General features: G+C 35.7%; 2 protein-coding genes across 8 annotated transcripts; both read left to right on the top strand.

Annotated features, from left to right (window-relative positions):
* Positions 1 to 242: 242 nt before the first annotated feature.
* madd-3 lies at positions 243 to 12,150 on the top strand (the record flags this gene model as incomplete). 6 transcript variants are annotated; one of them, NM_001368550.5, is made up of 12 exons in its annotated part: positions 244 to 397; positions 657 to 1,076; positions 3,214 to 3,295; positions 7,602 to 7,716; positions 7,772 to 7,952; positions 9,657 to 9,747; positions 9,820 to 9,990; positions 10,039 to 10,162; positions 10,272 to 10,434; positions 10,699 to 10,795; positions 11,051 to 11,193; positions 11,375 to 12,145. In NM_001368550.5, 12 exons carry the CDS (start codon positions 246 to 248, stop codon positions 11,424 to 11,426), a joined length of 1,791 nt encoding a protein of 596 aa, NP_001355370.1. The 6 variants fall into 6 exon arrangements, with proteins under 6 accessions (NP_001380239.1, NP_001355370.1, NP_001355453.1 ...); NM_001368549.4 differs by having other exon boundaries at positions 10,708 to 10,795; positions 11,375 to 12,070; NM_001392883.1 differs by having other exon boundaries at positions 243 to 397; positions 7,602 to 7,952; positions 10,708 to 10,795; positions 11,375 to 12,071.
* A 3,125-nt stretch (positions 12,151 to 15,275) lies between these two features.
* E02H4.2 (MIF4G domain-containing protein) lies at positions 15,276 to 19,780 on the top strand (the record flags this gene model as incomplete). Of its 2 annotated transcripts, NM_001368548.3 has the most annotated exons (12): positions 15,276 to 15,419; positions 15,849 to 16,010; positions 16,065 to 16,127; positions 16,171 to 16,266; positions 16,360 to 16,476; positions 17,273 to 17,356; positions 17,400 to 17,616; positions 17,671 to 18,439; positions 18,488 to 18,577; positions 18,682 to 18,738; positions 18,786 to 18,866; positions 19,505 to 19,780. In NM_001368548.3, the coding sequence occupies 12 exons, from the start codon at positions 15,303 to 15,305 to the stop codon at positions 19,536 to 19,538; spliced, it is 1,887 nt and encodes a 628-aa protein (NP_001355472.1). The 2 variants fall into 2 exon arrangements, with proteins under 2 accessions (NP_001355472.1, NP_001355473.1); NM_001368547.1 differs by lacking the exon at positions 18,488 to 18,577 and having other exon boundaries at positions 15,303 to 15,419; positions 19,505 to 19,538.
* Positions 19,781 to 19,782: the final 2 nt, after the last annotated feature.

Raw genomic sequence — 19,782 nt, 5'->3', positions numbered from 1 at the left:
AATTTCAATTGCCAATTCGAGATTTCAATGCACATCATTTTTTTGAGTTTTTTTTCTCTATTTTCCACTTTGATACCATGAATTGTTCCGTGTTTATCTAGTGATGTTAAAGTTTTAATTCTCTAGACTTGCGAAATCCTTTATATCGTACACTGTAATATTCAAATTTTCATTCTTAAACTACGTTCCGTTTGTAACATTTTTTCTAATTTTTTCTCTGATTTTGAAATTTCATTCTTGCAGGTATGGTTAGCACACGATCGGGCCGTGTAGCTGGTGCGATTAATACGCGATTGGTCAATAGCAAAGAAATCAATTATGCTGAACCAAAACGAAAACGGACGGCGGCTGCTCGTGGATTTTCGGATCCAATTCAAGCAAAAAGATCCAGGAAAAAGTGCGTTTTTTTAGCAGTGTGAATTTTTTTCGAATTTTGAATTTTGTACCCTGTAAAGGCAAAACATGTAATTGAATTGTAAAAGTGACTACGGTGTAAAATCTTTGAATCTAAATTTGAAATGGCATACCCAAAAAACCAATACTTGAAAAGTATAGGCATAATTCCTAATTGAAAAATGTCAAATCCAACTCCTTTATAGATTTCTTTTTTTTTCGGTGCAGCCTGTTTCATACAGTTATGAATATTCATTTTTCAGAGCCAACGGAGAACTGCCAAAAACATCAAGCACAGCAGCTCCAAGTCTTGTACGGTCCAGTCGTCAAACTGATTCTTATGTGAACGGCACAAACAACAATAGCAAAAAATTATCAGCATCAGTTGCAACGTCGAGGAACGGGTCACGCCGTCTCAGTAAACCAAGCACCAGTAGCACAAGAGCCACTCAATCGTCGATGACAAATGGAACGACGGCGACACAAACGGTGCCTCATTTTGAAGTGCCAACCGCGCAAGTAGCTAAACTTTTGGCTGCACCATCAACCGTCCAAGTTGCGGAAATCACTCTGAGCTCGGATGATGATGAACCGACAACGAAGAAGATTGCCAGTCCAATTCTTCCACCACCGGCACTTCCACTCAAAGAACGCGATGAAAGAGAAGACTCGTCGATTGAATTGTAAGTTGTTCGTTTGACATCAAAAATAACATTAATTATTAAAATTAACAAAAAAAAACAAAAAAAAAATATAAATTAAAAAGGAGCACCCTTTTCTTTTCGATTTCATCTGTGTCGTGTAGCACAAATTTTTATTGAAAATGCGGTACTTGTGTATACTTTTGTACCTGGCCCACAACTGTAAACCGTTTTGAAAATTTTACGTGACATTTTTGTCAATATTAGGCTCAGAACTAGTGTTTTTTTAATCTTAAAAGCAAATCATTTTCATGTTTCGATTGAATTATTATTTTTAAAATAAATGAATGAAAAACGTATTGGAAAAATGTTATTTTTAGGGCAGAAAATGCTGATATATCCTATCCTAGAGACAATAGCGTTTTTAAAATTCAATAAATGTTTGCAATGCGTAATCAACTTAAATAAAGTAATATAACGGTTTTAGTCTAGTCTAATACATTTTATTTGAGGAAGAGTACCACTAGTGAGGAAATGAGTAAAAACTATTCCTATCTCTAGCTAATTGGAATTTTTACAATGTGCGAATATACGAATATTGAACAAAAAGAAATTTTAACAACAGTATTGAATAATTTTTATTTCTAATCAAGTTTTGCCAACTATCAAGAAATCCAAAGCACCATCGCAAACTCTAACTTTTGAAATGTTTAAAAACTAATATTTGAAGCGGAAGTAGCACATAAAACTGTAATAGTTTTTTTTTCAAATGAAGGCTTAAAAAAGGTGTCGACTGAGTTTTCCCTCGCTCTTTGAGAAGCATTTCTAACAATTTTTGGAAAATTTTATTGTGATATTTGGCCGAATAAAAAAAAAGAAAGAAAAGGTATTTAATCATCTCCCCCATTGTTCGTTTTCTACCTTCAAGCAATATTTCATTTGAAACAGTAAAGTATTGAAATTACAAACCTAAGCATTTATTTTGCCCCAAAATACATTCATTGATTTCAGTTTTCACTACAATTTTCTATTGTTTAAAAAATTTAAGAACCTTATACACATTTCCATATCATTGTTAATTTGATTGTTTCAGCCAAAAGTAAGAACATTTAGCTTCCATAAACGACAATAGTTTCAGTTTGAATAATTTTGTTTTGTTTTCTAAATCTAAGCGTCTATCAGAACAAAACAATATTTCAATGAAACGTATAACTGACATCAAATGAATGTGCGTAGGCGCTCTCAATTTCCATCAGAAGTTAACAATAGCGAATGTTCTCTTTTCTAGCAAAATATTTGTTGCTCATTCGTAATATTGCTGTTATAACTGTCTACGTATATAAAACTAATTGGCTGGAAGTTGCACATTCAAATTTCCTATTGTACTTAGTTAATTTAGTCGTTTCAAATGTTGTGGGTTTTTGGAAAATGGAGAAAACTGTGAGTCGCGGTGAAAAAAAAACACAGATGACTAATGACTAGAATGTTGGAAACTTTTCGAATTTATTAAAGTGACTAATTTTAATTTCTGTTTTCTCTCAGTGATTTACTAACACAACATGGCATATTTATACTGTGTTGATAAACATTTTTGCTTTTTTTTCGTTGTGACTTTTGGCGACATTTTAATCAAGACTAAATAAATATGAATCAATAGACTTTTACTTGAAATTTTAGTAGAAATACTGTAGTGAAATTTTGTATTGAGTACTTTGTATATTATTTTTTCTATTAGGTTCCAAAGATTAGATTTAGATTATGTTATAGTAAAAAAAATTACAAAAACTGTTTAGATTCAGAAATAATTTTTTGATCGGCTTGGTGATTTTGACCTACCCGACAAACTTTTCGATAGAACATCTATTGTTTTAAAAATGATTGCGAACTCGAAAACGTAGCCAACACGGGATGTCAGGATATCCTATTATGGTTTGATCTACAAAAATGCGCGAAATTCAAAAAAAAAAAACCTTAAAAAACGTGACGTCAAAAGTTGAAAAGTCTGCCTCTAAATTACCGCTATTCTCGTAGATCTACGTAGATCAAACCAAAATGGAACATCCTGACACCACGTGACCCAAAAATACTTTGTTATCCCTTCAAAACGGGGCTCCATCAATTAAAACAAAAAAATTATCACAACAAAGATCTCTTTGACAAATAATTTCCATTTTTTTAGCATCAAAATTGTCAACAAGAAACAAGCCGCCATTTCACGACCTCGCGTTCCAATCGTCCCACATCAGAGAACGCCGATACCGGTTAGTTTCAGACAAAATTATCAAAATTTTCAGAGGTTGAAACCTGTAAACCAGATCTGTTACGGCGCTTGATTCTAAAATCCAAACGATTTTTCCTCGCTCTCAAGAGTTTTAGTCTTGACAGCCGTACCGACAAAATTGCCAAGAACTATGAACAACGAGTTTTGAAAGAAGATATGTTAGCAAAACGAGCGATATGATAGAGACCTAGTGAAATTGTGAAATTGTCAAAAAACATTTTCTTGTCACTGTCAGATTAAACAAAAAAGCAGGTTGTAAGCGAAGCCTTTTCCGGTTTTCCGTCAATAACTTAATCTTTTCCGAAACTTGAAGCTCAAAACTGAGTTTTTAGTGAAACTAAGGAGCCAACAGTCCATGCGACTACTACACTGAAGCCAAGAATCTTTGAACCTTGACGAGGTTTTCTCTGATCGATGATCGATTAACCACTTGCAATAATTCACAGAGCCCTCATTGAACACAGGTTGCTTCTGAGAAATTCTTGTTGACCTATTGATTAGTTCATCATTCATCATTTCACCGCGCCGCCACTCAACCTGTTCGTCTCTGCTCTCCGGATACTGAGACTGATACTGCTGCTGCTGCTCCGAAGAAAAATACATGCTATCGGCTTCACGTAGTGACGTGAATTTCGGTTTCTTTCCGTGGTGATGACTCTTTTGCCACGATGAGGACAGTAGAGGAAACGAGACGGGGAGAGTTGAAAGATAGTTTAAAATGGCCCAGATCTTCTTGCTTCCCGCGGGCAAGAAGGAAAAGAAGAAAGCATAAGATGAAGAAGAAGAAGAATAAGAAGAAGAGGTAGTAGTAGAAAGAGAAGAAGACATGGCTTGTGTAAAGTGAAATAAAGAGAGACGGGGAGCCCCGATACCCAGTGGTGGGCGGCTCTATGTCTCTTCCCGTGCTTTATCTCTTCCCGGTTCCGTTGATCTGAAGAGAGCCTGATATTCTTTTCCTCCCTCCAAGTTTCCGTTTCTTCTGCCGGGAGCAGGAGCCACCTATTAATTGTGTATGTGTATCTATTTTTACAAGCTTTTCTTACCACTCTTTCCTTTTCCGCGTGTTTTCCGCTGATGGAGAATCAAATAGAAATCGGTTGCGTTTTTAGATCTTCAAATTGAGTCAATTTCCAAGAGCTGGTTTTAAATTTTTTGGGAATCTTTTTAGTTCAAACAGTTTAATAAAACTATGCCAAATTATTAGTGACAGTTTCTCTGAAACAACGGTTACAAATCTTTTGTCTATCAATCTGACAAAAATCCCGAAACTTCATGCTAATTTTACATCTAGTGTCTGTAAAACGTCTTCTAAGTTTCTAAACGAAGCGTTGTCAAAAGAAAGCTAAAACTTATCAAATCTAAGTTATGTGGCTCTAACCTAAATTTGATAATTTCGCGACCAATTGAAAATTGTTTTCCCCAAAAATCAGATGGGAGAGATACACCGCTGTCACTTCAAATCCTAATGTTTTGCTGTTCGACATAACCTCTCAAAAAAAAAACTTTAATCTAATTTGTAATAGAGTTTTGGAACATGCACATATTTTGAATTTTTGAGGTCTATTCCTCAGCAAGTAATTACATTTTTCAATTCAGAGTATTCCTAGATCAATCATTTGTGCTCCCACGTACAAGTGATACATTTGTCGACTTAGATTTAGCTTAACAACAATCGCAAAAAAATTGTCTTTCGTTCAAATTTACTGAACTTCTTAAGATCTTCTGTCAGGTGATAGTAGCAGGTGATGATGAGCCATCATGTCAGCAGATTCGATATTGATTAATTTTGTTCGAACGTATCCGATGACTTTAAAGTACTTTCAGCTTGGTTTTCTAGCAGTCGATCACTTTATCATAGAAGTTCAATGTACTTTGAAACTACCTGAAGTCTACCTAGATCGAAGTTTTAGAGTATCTTAGGGAAAAACGTGCTCTTCATTATTTTTGACAGCTTTTCTACCATTTCACACTGTTTTTTTCGGCACCAGTCTGTGCATAAACAAACATTCCGCACATGGGATTCAGCTACGTTCAAGGCCGTTTCTTTTGTTTTTTTGACAGATACATCAATTTTTAGAGGAATATTCATAGTTCCTTTTTTGTATGTTCGCAATTTTGAGCTTATTGAGATCGTAGTTTGAGGATTTTTAACTTTCAAATATCGAAGTAGAACTATAATTTGATTTTCCAAGATTCTAACCATTTTTGAAACATGTGTCACACTTTCTTCTTTCCAATGTCCCGATCTTTCCATGAGGTGTCATATTATTTTCCAGAACATAACATTCCATTCCTCTAGGGCCACCCTTCAAAGTGGCCGTGCCGACAACGACGGTGGACCCATCCACGTCAACACCATACTCATCAGCTTCACCGTACTGTCTGACAGCGTGCTCATCGCCGAATCCTCCTTCGTCTCGTGAGCCGTCTAGCAGTTCTACCGCAAATCACCTCCTACTTTCACCTCTTGCGTCACGTCGTCACTACATTTCGCATCGACTACCGCAGAGGGCTGTACTTTCGAACGCGCCGCCAATCCAGTCAGCTGCTATTGTCTTTAACAACGGAAAGACGGCAACCGGAGCCACGGGTGCCCCAATATTAGTCGTAGAACCTCCTTGCTCATCAGATCCCAACCAACAAGAAATGCCAATTCTTCATCAGAAAATTGCGAGTACTGGTGGTCAGCCATCCACAAATTCATTGGCGCTTCGTCGACTTCCCCTTGTTGTGATTCCAAGAAAACGAAAATACAAAAACTACGTGTCTCGTCGTCGAAATACTCAATTGCTTGCTAGTCTCCGACGTTGTGTTTCCGATCCAAACGTGTACAAAAGCTACAATCATTGGAAAGCATTATTAAGACCAATGACACCGATCAAATCTGGAGCACCTACTCCAAAAACGGTAACACCAATGCCAGTGCCTCAAATTCCCCCGCATCAAAAAATGACGCCGAACCCGACGCCTACACAAAATCCTGTCCAACTTCCGTTGCCGCATGCTGTGTCTGAGAAACCGGGCGATAAGAAGTCCACTGGTCCCACTCCATCTCCCGTTCCATCGAAAGCTCCAATCTCGGCAGCAAAGCTTCCTGGGACTGTGACAAAAGTTGCACCCTTATTAAGTGCTGCTCAGCCGCCACCGAAAACATTAGCTCCAGCACCAGGGGCTTCTGAAACAAATTCAGGATCGGGTCCAGTGTCGAAACAAGTGTCTGGTAAATTAACAGAACTGAAAAGTAAAAACGGCACTGTGACGGAAAAAACTGAGAAAGCGGTGCTTCGAATCCCATCTTCTGCATCCACGCGAGCAAAAGCTGCATCAGCAGTTGCTCCAGAGGCAAACCCGGCTCCAGTTCCAACTGCAACCAAACCTTCTCCATTTGCTCCCGCAATAGCACCACTCCGAGATGGTGCTCCTGCTCAGCCGCCGGCACCAATTCAAGCATCCGCACCGTTGAGGCCTCCCGTTGCCAAGCAAAACTCCTTGCAAAAGCCTCCAGAGCCGAAACGGTCTGTAGGAGCGCCTCCGAAAGCTTTACCAAGCGAACTTGTAAATAAAATTGACGGAATTGAATTTTTGCCTCAAAGCTCAAATCAAAACACCGATGACGGTCAGCAGCCTACAACATCAACGGGTGGCGCAAAGGCACTGCGAAGAGCTTATGGCTCGAAATCTGGTACAACGATATGTGCCATAGGAAGTCCAAATGTTCCGTCAACAAGTCAACCGCAACAAGGGGATAACGAAAAACGGTTGATAGAAAAGAAGCTGTCACTACGGAAGAAGAAATTATCAGGCGAAGGAGTTCCACCCGCTGGTTCAATGCTGACAGGCTCTAAATCTGGTGTAGAGATTGGTTTAAGTAGTAACTTGACCACCACCAACAACAACAACAACAAGGAACAAACTGATGAGCAGCGAGCAAAAAAGACTGTAAATGCTGTAGCTGCGGCGTTTTCCACACAAGCCGGCAGTGGAAATGCTACAACGGTTGATGATCCAGCGAGTACGACAACGTCGAAAGAGAATCCTGCTGCACAGCCACCAAAACCAAAGTCTGCTGCAGTACAAAATTTGATATCCCAGTTACAACTTCCGGCGTCGGTTTCTGCAAAAGTTGATAAGATTATTGCCTGCGGTGATAAGGCACGGAAGCCTTCCAGATCTGGTTTGCAGGTATCGTCAAAATATAGTTTAGAACATTTTTTATAACTAAGAAATATGAACATGGAAATCTTCAGCTTTATTTTTTTTTCAATTATAACCAGTTTAAATTTCAGGCAAGCCAGGCACGACCAAAAGTTCCTGAAATTGTTTCAAGTCAACGGACACAGCACCAAGACGATAAAGATGGTCACTTGATCTACTCGAAAGGAGATTTCATTTTGAATCGTTGTATGTTTATTTTTGATATCATTTATTTTTAAATCATACACACGTTAATTTTCAGTCACCATTTACGATACACTTGGAGAAGGAACATTTGGGAAAGTGGTACGGGTGAATGACTCATTATCGGACACGTTCATGGCCTTGAAGATTATAAAGAATGTAAGCAAATATCGAGAAGCTGCCAAGTTGGAAGTGAAGGTGTTGCAAAAGTTGGCAGAGAAGGATCCGGAAAAGAAAAAGTAAGCTTCTGCTAAAAATGATCCACAGTTCAAATTTGCAAACTTCAAAAATGTTATTGATCAAAAATTTAAGACAAAAGCTACGATTTTTGTTGACCAAGGGTTTAGAGTTTGAAAAAATACAAATTTTTTTCTTTTTATTGATCCACCGAAATTGAACTTTAAACCCACATAAATTTTGCTTAAAAACTGGTTTTTTAGCAAAACTTTCAGCAAAACTGTAGCATCAAATTTGAGTCCAGCGACGTGCGCGAAATTTATTGGTTGAAATCAGAGGGTGACATGAATATGAGTAATAGAACAAAATAATAATTTTTAAAATTTCCGCGTCTTCCGTTTTTTTAAACCTGCCTATGCCAAGCGTTTTTCCATCATGAAGTGAGAGGAAATATTTCGCGCCCGCGACGTTGGACTTGACTTTAATGCTCCAGTTTTCTTACCTCGCTAACATGATAGTTCAATTCACACTGACAAGTTTTCTACACAAGTCAAATTATTTTGAAAAATACGATGCTCCTCTTAATTTGTGGTTTTTTGGAATTTAAAAGTGTTGCGAATATTGATAATGATAGTTGAATTGTAAGTTTTGCAGATTAATCATTATTAAAGTGTGTACGCGGAGGCATGTGTGAAAAATTCCCTTTTCTTTGTAATGTCTCTTCTTCTGAACTCGAGCGCGGAACACGCGCGTGTGCTGACACTTTGAAAGTGCCGAAGATCATTGAAAGTGTGAGCTTCTATACACATGACAGATGAGAAATAAGCTTCTTCATCTTCTTCGGCTCTTCTTGACAATCACTAATCAATAACGAGGCGAAGAGATTGAGTAAAAATTCTCGAATTTTCGTTGCTCTCTCTTCGAAATGAGTGCGGTTTTTCTCGTCTATCCTTTCTTCACCACCACCACCCTCTTCCCACAAAGACAACTGTTCGTTCGAAATAAATAGTACGCGAAAAGCGGAGAGTGTGAAAGATTTTGAATGGGGGAATCCTTGGAAACACTTGCTGCATTATCACTTTGGATATTGAGCAAATGGCTATAAAGTCTGATATGCTTCTTCAAAAAAATGCGAGAGATAGAGATAGATATCCTTTCGGAGCCTATAAAATAAGAAAAAATTTAAGTTAACACAATGTGTGTTCACCAGAATAATGTATAGATTGTTTCTGATTCTACTTGAAACCTACTTTACACTTTTTGCTTCACAAGCCTACACGATCATGTTTGATGCGAAAGAGAGAGAGAGAAAGAATTGGAGAAAAGTGGTGATTTATGAGATTGAAGATGCACTTTTTGAACGAGGGAACAAGCATTATTGTTTGAGTTTCGAAATCAGAAAATGGAAAAAAATAATGGAATTATGAAAAATGTCGTTCCCAATACAAATTACGTAACAATCGAAAATTTTCGGCAGTTTTTAATTTTGGCAATCGCCAAAAATAAAAAAATCTGGCAATTTCCAAACCTAATTTTATTTCTGAAATTGAAAATATTTCACATTGTTTTTTAGTATTCGGTTAGTCATTTTCTGAATGAAAACGTTTAATCATTTGAGGATTAAAACATTCTGAGCTTGAAACTGCCGGTTTTTTGTGAATTTTTGGCAATCGCTAGTTTCGGCAATTTTAGCAAATTAAAACTTAAATCGGACAACCTAAAACTAAAATTTAAACCTTGAAAATATAATTTTTGTCGTTTTTCAGCTGGGTGATCCACATGGGCTCGTACTTTGACTACAACGGACACATCTGTCTGCTTTTTGACCTGATGGGTTCCAGCATTTTTGATTTCTTGGTGAGTTGTTTGTTACAAGTTCAAGTTTGAAGAATACTTGCAAAATCATTTTTGAGTGCTAATTTTTTGCAGAAAGCCAATCATTACAAGCCATATCCAATGGAACAAACGCTGCATATAACGTGGCAGCTTTGCAACGCCGTCAAGTTTTTGCACGACAATAAGCTGACTCACACAGATTTAAAGCCGGAGAACATTTTGTTTGTTGACAGTCGTTACACCACAAAACTAGTGGATAAAAAGGTTGGAAAGTTTGTGCTTCGCCGATTCAAAATTGATGATTGTTTTCAGCCTTTGCGAGTTCTTCACAGTACACACGTGAGGTTAATTGATTTCGGATCGGCAACCTTCGATCATGAGCATCATTCAATTATTGTCTCGACACGACATTACCGAGCTCCGGAAGTCATTCTTGGTAAGTGTATAATAATATACACCATTCATAAATGTGTCGCAAAATCCAAAAAAAAAACACTAGCTTGTCTGCTCTAGGTGTTCACAAAATAAAACAACTTCAATTTCAGAACTTGGCTGGTCTCAACCGTGTGACGTTTGGTCCATCGGATGTATCCTATACGAGCTCTACACTGGCGTCACTCTCTTCCAAACTCACGAAAACCGCGAACACTTGGCAATGATGGAACGCGTGCTCGGTGACATTCCGCTCAGAATGGCAAAGAGGACAAAGTACGTTTCTAGCGTGAATGATGTTTGTTTCGTTTTCCTAATTGCACAATATTGCTTTGTGAACTTTTCGAAATTTCAAATTATCGTTGTTACATTGACTCATACATTTTTTTTCAACCAGACGTGTGATTTTTGAAATTTAAAACCATTAACATTGTTTTACGTTCATGCTAATCCTTTATAACATTGCGATAATTATGTTATCAAATATGTAGAATATCTGAACAGAATGCAGTGGCCAACCTGATCATTAAACTTTTTCAGTACTTTCAGAACCAAATTCTTCATCAATGGTCGGCTTGATTGGGTGAACACTTCAGCTGACGCAGCCTACGTGAGAGACAATTGCAAACCATTAAGAGTGAGTTGGTGTTATTGATTAATATCAATTAAAACCGTGTAATTAGATTTTTGTGTGTGTTTTTTTTTCTAAATATTTTGATATTAGTTTTGAAGGTCGATTCTCATTCACAATTTTTCGCTGATATCTATAATTCATTAGTTTTTTTAAACAAATATTTAAAGATGTGCAAATCAAGAGAAGTCATATAAAAGAGTTTTTACCTGCAATCAACCATATTAAAAAATGATTTGAGATTAAACCAAACATTTTCAGCGTTCCATGTCTTGTACAGACCCAGAACACGTGGAGCTGTTTGAACTCATTGAGAACATGTTGATGTTTGAGCCTCTTGCTCGTATGAAACTTCCCGAAGCACTTCAGCATCGCTACTTTAATCGGTTGCCGGAAAACTTGAAGTAAGTCTATTTCCAGTGAAATTATTGTTAATCAATGGATAAAAAAAGGAGCATGTTTCATGGTGAGAATTTATTGGGCTTTGAAAGTTTCGAGAATCTTTTTTCATATCTATCAGATCATTCCCTTGAAGAAAATGAATTCATTTGAAAAAATGTATCCAACAATAAATATTGTTTTCAGGATTCCTTGCAAAATGGACGCTTCTACAAACCCACGGATTAATGGTGACTAGCGCCTATCTCCTCCATCTTTTTATCATGTTTTTTGTTCTCAGTCCGTTATCTATTTCAATCAATCAATTTCACGAAAATCTCAAAAATTTTCTCATCAAACCAACTTGTTATGTTTTTCTCGTCCCGGCTCAATCGTCCCAGCGCTTATCAACAATTGGTAGTTTTATTTTTCAAATCCTTTTTGTTTGCAACTTGTTGTTTATCAAGCAATATTGTACTCTTCTATCCTTGTTCATCGATTTCCGGGCCCTGCACTTTTTGTCGATTGGCAAATTCTGTTATGTCCTCTCACCTATTCGGGTACATTGCCAGACTTGAAATCTGGAAAATCTTCCCACAATTTTTTCTCTGACCCATCCTTGACATTTTCCCCATTAAGGATATCATGTGAGGTTCTTTGCCCAGTTTTATCATTGATTGTTTTTTTTTGTAAACTTTAATTTCTCATTGCAACAATATGAGAAGTAAGGTAGGAGTATTGATAATTAATAAGTATTATCAAAAGTAGATCATTGATTTGAGTTTTCTCAAAAGTCTGAGCTCATTCATGTTTCAATTCTCTTTTCAATATGTGTTCTGTTTTACCGATTGTATTACTTATTTCAATGATAATGCCTATTTGGTGATGAATCAATTCTTATTTATTTGGCATTAACATTTTCTCTGGAAAATGTTCAATTTTCCTTCAAAGACTCAATATAATAAAAACAGAAATTGTCTACATTTTCAGATTTTCCAGAATAATTCTGAGTTTTAGCGTCTTAGTTTTTAAATAGAACTAGCTATCAAAATTATGACAGCATTGATTTTTTTGGGCGAGTTTATTTTTCCCAACTGTGAAGAAAACACGATCTCGAAGATTTCCCCTCATGATTAGCTCCTATGTACATTTTTTAAAAAAATTCTCTATTGAAATACAACTTCCTAGCTCAATTCAACAAAAACGTTTCCGATGAGATCCATGAATTTCAGTGAAATTTAAATCGAGCCAACCTAGTTTAAATTTCACTTTTTTTTATCTTACTGATTTTACCCAGGCACAGAAAAGGTATTTAAGATAAATGGTCGAATATTTCATTAACTTGCATTGCAGTGGCCGGAAATTAAACGGAGAAAGAAAAATAACCGAAAAAAGTCAGTTGATATACATTTTTCTCCTTTCCTTTTTTCGGTTACTGGAACGTTTTTCAATTTTGAAACTACGAAATTACGTTGAACAAAAAATTGTTGTTAAACATTCATAATATTTGATGTGTAACTTTTTTTTTTGATTTGCTTGCCGAAAGTTGAAAGTCGAAGTCGAATGAAAAATTATTGATTTAAAACCTGTGATTTTGTTCCCAAAAATTTAGTAAAATGACTTAAAATTGAAATTTTTTTTGACGTTTAAACAGATACACTACACGGTACTTATTCAGAAACCAGATGTGTGTTAAGAATTCATCAGTTTTGGTGCTCCAAAAAACTATCAAAAAATATCAAATTTTTCGAAGTTTGATAAGAGGCAAATTTGCCAAATTTGCTTTTCTCGGCAGATATTGGAAAAAGAGAATTTCCGAATTTTCCGAGCTCGGCAAACTTTGACATTTGCCGCATACCTCTGCTTTGCAGTTTAGGTCCTAGTTTTAAGTTTAAACGAGTTTTAGACCAAATTGCTGTTTGAGTTGGAGAGGTCTTTAGGATAATATATATATATATATGATATTGAAAGGTATTAAAAAACATGATGATAACCAGAAATGTACCTGCTAACCCCTATTATTTGCAAGTGACCAACAAAATCCGTTCATTCAATTGATACTAATTTTGGAGTCACTGATGCACATAAATTTGCACTTTTCTTGATTCTGACTATGAATCGAACGACAAAAGCCATTTATTGTATCGTGGGAATATGTTCAAACTGAGAAGGAGAGTACAACAAAATGCCAATATTATCACTCACATAAAACTCATGTTGACTTTCTCTGGTTTTGACGTCTTTCTATTTACAATTACTAGACAATTAGAAAGAAAGAGACCTCTGGATTTTTAATTTTAAAAATTCAAATTCTCATAATAGACAGCATTTGTTTTTTTGTGAAGTTTTTTCCCAACAAAAGATGTACGCGGAACGTTTTCACAAATTGACATTGTTTTGTTTTCCCTAAAACCATTAACTTCCGACATGTCTCTGTTGGCTTTTCTTCTAGTCACCATCAAGACGACATAACATTTCAATGTATAAAATGGAATTAACAAATTTTATTGAAACTTCAATTTTCTCTTGTAGTTTTGTATCAAAGTGCCTAACTTTGTTTCAAAAAATTTCCACACTAACATTCAATCAAAGGTATTTTTAAACTTCGAGCTAGAAGTTTGTATTTTTGTTTCAAAATACATCATCTTACTTTATTCTTTTCTAGTTGCAAAATCCTAAAGTTCAAATGATGCATAATTGAGTGTATGCTTGTTCAGTTTTGCTGCATATTACCAAAACTAATTATGCTTCTGATTGTTTTAAGGTTACAACACTTTGAATTTGCGTCAATTGTTTTACAATTCTTTATATAGATTTTTAATTGAGTTAAAAATCACCGACTTCCGTTTTAAAATGCCCCTATTCTTACAAAAATTTTAAATTGAATTATCCGCACAATTTATTGTGTGCCATGCCTGTTTATATTACCAAACTGTCATATTTTCTTATGCACTGTAATTTTAACAATGTAAAGTTTTTCACTCGACGTACTATTTTTTTTTGAATTGCAGTAAATTTTGCAATATTTTTGTTTTTGAAAAACTGGCAACCTGAGGAAAACGGAACTGTTTTGTAACTTCAAAGAAGCAATTTTAGAAATTTGCAAAAGTCTGAATTCTAAAATTCTAGTTCAAATCCTTGTGATGTATAAATTATCCTGTCATCTTGGAGATTTTGGATAACATTTTGAATGTATCAAAATGTTAGAATCTGGTTTCTCGTGAAAAATTAAATTTCATTACATCTCAGAATGTTTCACGATTTTGATCTACATCTAATATATATAACAGGTAAACTTGTTCAAAAATTGATTTTATAATAGTTTATATTATGGGCAGCCCGTGAAGCTTGAAATGAGTAATTTAAAAAAATAAATCCGCTGCACGTTTAGCTTAATACTTGAAAAAAAGTTGAACAGTTCTATCTCATCAAATACATCTTTAATCTCTTTTTTTTTGACTTTTGCTTTGTTGCCATAAAGCTATTTCAAAATTGTACCATATGGCAAATGAATGCTTTTAAGGTTTGTTGTTGAACAAGAATATTCGTTAGCCCTCTTTTCGGAAATGTATGCGCTTACATATGATCTTTCAAAACTCCGCCTCTTTTCTGTCTGCGCCATAGCTTCTCTGTGCTCTCTTTTCTACAGTCAAATGTCTTATGCTCATTTTTTTTCAGTTGTGGATCTTGATGTCTCCTCCTTTCCGTTCTCTCGATTTTATTTTTTGCTATTCTTTGGAAAGGCGTCAATTTATTATAGGCAACGCGTGAGCTAAATTTTGAACTTTAGTATAAAAAAAGCGACGAAACAATGCGATACAAAAGCTTGTTCTCATTTACAAAACTGACATTTTACGTAGAGACTCAAGTCTTGGCAAAATTTTAATCACACGAAATTTTATAAAAGTCTGAAAAAAGCTGTGAATAATTTAGATAGCCTCGAACACATGCAGAAGTGTGCAAAACTGATAGAATGCTAATATAATGTTTGAAAATTTTTAACAGTGTGTACCTAGATTTAGTCACTAAAGTATGTGCTATGTTACAATTCTTCTATTTTTTTTTCATATATCCTTTTATTCACTGGTGGGCCATAAAAATATATCTCAGATTGATCATATTTAAATCTCAAACGATGGAAGCCAATTCTAACAGAATAAGCTTTGTGAACCCAACTCAGACCCCACAATACGGTTTAAATGAAGAATTCAAAGGAGATCCACAGTCAACGATTAAAAGTCCAGAAACGCGGGTATGTTTTTTTTCAATCTTTTGAGAGATATAAACTGTGCTTGTTTTAAAGTAAATGGAAAAAATATGAGACATGGTCTTGCGAGCATTTTTTGTTTTTGCCAGTTTAGTGGGGATGAATGTTTACCACTGTCCTTAATTTTGTGACAGATGTTCTTCCTCGTACCGCACCGGCACGAGCACTGGCCGGTGTTTTTTTTTCAAAATCTCCACTCACACTAAAACATGAATAACACCAGTTGCTTTTGTTGATTAATGCTCGATTTTCAAGTTATGCAAAAAAAAAAATTAAGGGACTTAATGAAAATGCGTGCAATGAAAATGAAAGAGTATTTTGCTGTGCTCACATGGAGATACAGAATATCATTGGTTCATCCTCACCCAAAAATTTAAAAATTTTTAATTTATAATATTTTGAGTGGATTTCCAGCTTCCTGCCAAGTATGAACGTTTTGCTCCACAGATGACTACATACTACACATTCCCTCCAGCGAACCCGGCGTTTTTCTCGCAACCGATGTATCCCCAAAGTTCGTGGATTCCGGAAACTCAAAATCCTTTAGTGTATTTTCAAGGTGCTCCCGTGGTGCAGGTAATTTAAACCAGATAATTATAAATTTAAATGTTGTTTCATGTTTGAATTCAGGATTATTCTACATTTTCATCAGCCCCATACCCATCTCAACCACCCAATAATTGGAATGTTCAGGTTCGGACTTTTATTGACACATTTCGAAATTAAAATGTTACAGAATTTTACAAGCTACCAATATGCAAACCAAAATCACCCAGCACAACTGCCACATCAAAAATACTACAATTCCGAGCAATATGCTTTACAAAGTCAGGTAAAAATCAGAATTTCAATTGAGAACAATTACGTGGCATTCCACATTTTTTAAACCTACCATAATCAGACCATGGACGGAAAATTTATTCAGCCATGTAATCAATACCAAATGAACAAGTTGTGTTGTGTATCTCCTCCTTATCAGTACCAACCAAGGACTCCAAATGCTCAAAGCTCGCCGAACCTGAAGGACCTGAATTATTTGGATGTAAGAAAGAAGTTTAATGTTTTACAATTAAATTGAATACGTTCAGTAAAAAAGTAGTGATTTTGGAAGTTATTGTAATAAAAAAAATAGGTCGGAATGAAAAATATAAAAGGTTGACTCAGAAAACTCGAAAGCTGATGCTCACTTAAAAAAAATCGGAATTTTCCTGCAATCGGCAATTTTGGCAATTGTCAGTTTTCAAATATTTTGGCAATTTTGGCGATTGTCGGTTTTCAAATATTTCGGCAATCGGGGATTCCGAAAATTGCCGAAATTGCTGATTGCCGGACATTTTCGGCAATTTTCAAACATAATTATAACTCAAAAAATGAAAAAAAAAATCACCTTGTTAGTATTTGGTTAGTCATTTTCTAATAGATAACGGCCAAAACTTTCAGGATTTAAACATTTTAAGCTTGAAAAGAAAACATCTTCTTTTAAATGCATGTTTAGACTCAAAAATTTACAAAACGTATTAAATTTATGTTCCCGGCAATTCTGGCTTCCGGCAATCGGTAATTCCGACAATTGCCGGTTTTCAACATTTTCGGCAATCGGCAATTGCGGCAATTGCCAAAACTGCCGAAATTGGCGAAAATTCGATTGCCAAACGACAATTGCCGCCACCTCTGTTTCAAATGTAATTTTGCCCTTTCCGTAAAAAAATAATCAATACGTTCATTGTTCATCTCTCCTTGAGATCGTAACAAAACTACCTAAGTGAAATATAATTTTATTTAAATTTTAACTAGTGTCAAAAAAAAAAATTTCATGAAAATCTTAATCATCTTTACAGCATTTGACTCCGTTTTTATTCCCACCGGACATTACTTCTCAATACAGAAAACATAATTGCCGAGGAAACAACCGTAACTCCAAGGTATCAATATTGATTTATTTCATTTTTGAATTGAGTTATTTAGACTAGCAATTTCCGGAGAAACGACAGGAAAAACCAACATGGCCATAACCAAAACCGTTCAAATCAAGTATCCAGACAGCATTTGCCAAACAATAATGCATCATCTTCATCCTCCTCATCAGGTGTCGTTTCCGAATTACCGCTGTCTCCTAACAAGACTGAGCTTAAAATTGTCATATCTCATGGAAATGAAACAGTTTGTGTTCTGAAAACAAAAGGTAACAAGAGTCCGATACAATTTTTTTCTGTTTTTAAATTCATCTCTCGTTCAGATATTGATGGATGCAACGCTCAACAACTTTCGAATGTTGTTGAAATTCCTATGGTACTTGCTCCCTCCCTCTCAATACAATCTACTGACTCGTTCAACTCGGCTTACGAAGATGCCGAAGAATCTTTAATTCAACCACAAACTAAAAAGAATGAAGGTGACGCTTATGGAAAATATAATTCAACGCTCACAAATTGTCAAACAAGGAACCAATCGGAGAAAATGAAATCATCGCAATGCTTGATCGCAGATGTCGCCGAGAATGAGAGCCCGAATGAGACAGGGCCTGCTGAATTCAATATTTTTTGTACTGTACCGGAACAATCTTCTAAACGCTCAGAGCCCGACGTTATAGTTTCTGCTGCAAAATCAGTTACTGAAGTTGAAAATACAATACTTGCTGAACATGATACCGCTACTGCTGAAAACTTTTCGAACAACGATGAACCAATTCTTCTTAGCGTTACTAATCTTCACGATGAAACAAATAACAAATCAATAGATGTATCACTGAATCACCCATTGCCACCTTCGACAGAAACTGGAGTTGTCAGCGGCAAAGTTTCACAATTGGAGGCACCAATCAGTACAATTGTGCAGGAAACGATCCGAATCCTCGCCGAGAGAAATCTACTCCGTGACATCAATGACTTTCATCAAGAAATACATTTGAATGTCATGCAAGAAAATATTGGACAGTCTCTAGATCATGCTGCAATAGAAAATGAGGAACATCCAGAAACTGAAAGTTCCTTTGAAAGTTCAAGCGGGTAAGTTTTTTTAAAATGAAATTTCTTACGAATATTATGATACTCCAGTAGTTCCAACCCTTCTGTCCCCATTGAGATTGATCAAAAAATGCAATTCAACAAAAACAATCCATGGGAAAAATTGGAACAATATACTCCGTGAGTTTACAATAAATATTAATTGAAAACAAATTATTATTTTTGACATTCATGAAATTCAATTTAAGTTCTGAGTTCAACCGCCATTGTCATTAAAATTTCAGACCTTCAATCATTATAGTCTCGTGCGCAGATTCTTCACAAAGCCCACACAAAGCTTCGTAAGTTGACAACGGAAGTATTTTTTATAATGCACATCATGTTTTAGAACTCTCAAAAACCCCGGTTACGGCTGCTGTTCGGGCATTGGCAAGAAATCAAAATACAATAAGAAAGTTGACAAGAAAGAGTGAGTTGAACTAATGTGAAGAATGGTAAACTTGCATACAAACCAGACTTTTAGTCCTGAAAACGATGTTACAAGAATAACATAGGCATAGCTGTTTCGGAGTAAACCCCGGCCCTGATACTGAATAGGAACTAAAAAAAATATTTTACTTATTCACTCATTTGTTACTGAATCATTAACACTTATTAAAAAACCACCTGATCATGAGAATGCATACCGTTCTGGCGCGCGAATATCTCGTAGCGAAGGCACCTAAATCTTACATTTTTGAATGATATCTCGTTGCCGCTTTTTTTTTTCAGAAAATAGGCATTCTCATGAATTCGTGGTTTTTTAATAATTAATCATTCAAATGTGGCGAAAACATCTTGATAGTTTTTTCCTTTTTTTCCTGGGCAGTTATGTTGTCTGTGTACTCTACAGGTTCACTTCTCTCTACAGGCTCACAGGCCATTCTCGAGGGAAAACCTGTCAAGATGTTGTAACGTAGAAATTGAATGTATCAACTATGTTGGTGTAATAACTACTAACTAGCATAGTTGGTACATCATCAATCTTTATGACGTTGGTCGGAAGGATTCATGGCACTACTGATTTGACGTGAAAGTGGATAACGGGACTGAAAATAAATTTTACAGAGTTCTCCACTTGACAAACTTTCAACTAAACTAAGCAACGGAGCTGTGCGTTTCATTCTATCTGTTTTTGTGTTTTTTAGCTCATTCTCATTTTCCTGTATTCTTCAATTACTTTGTTTGTATAATTTTCGTTTAGCAAAATTTGGAATCCCAGTTCGAAATCCGGCCACACAAATCTTCTCTTCAACATTATGTGTATTCAACAGCAACCTTTCCATGTTTTCTCTTGAATATCAACTTTTTACGGTCAAAGTTGATCAAAATAAAATGTATCTTCT

This window comes from Caenorhabditis elegans, chromosome X (genome assembly GCF_000002985.6).
Source record: "Caenorhabditis elegans chromosome X".
Lineage (NCBI taxonomy): Eukaryota > Metazoa > Nematoda > Chromadorea > Rhabditida > Rhabditidae > Caenorhabditis > Caenorhabditis elegans.
The sequence above is the reverse complement of the archived record's forward strand: the minus strand, read 5'-3'. Positions and strand labels throughout refer to the sequence as shown.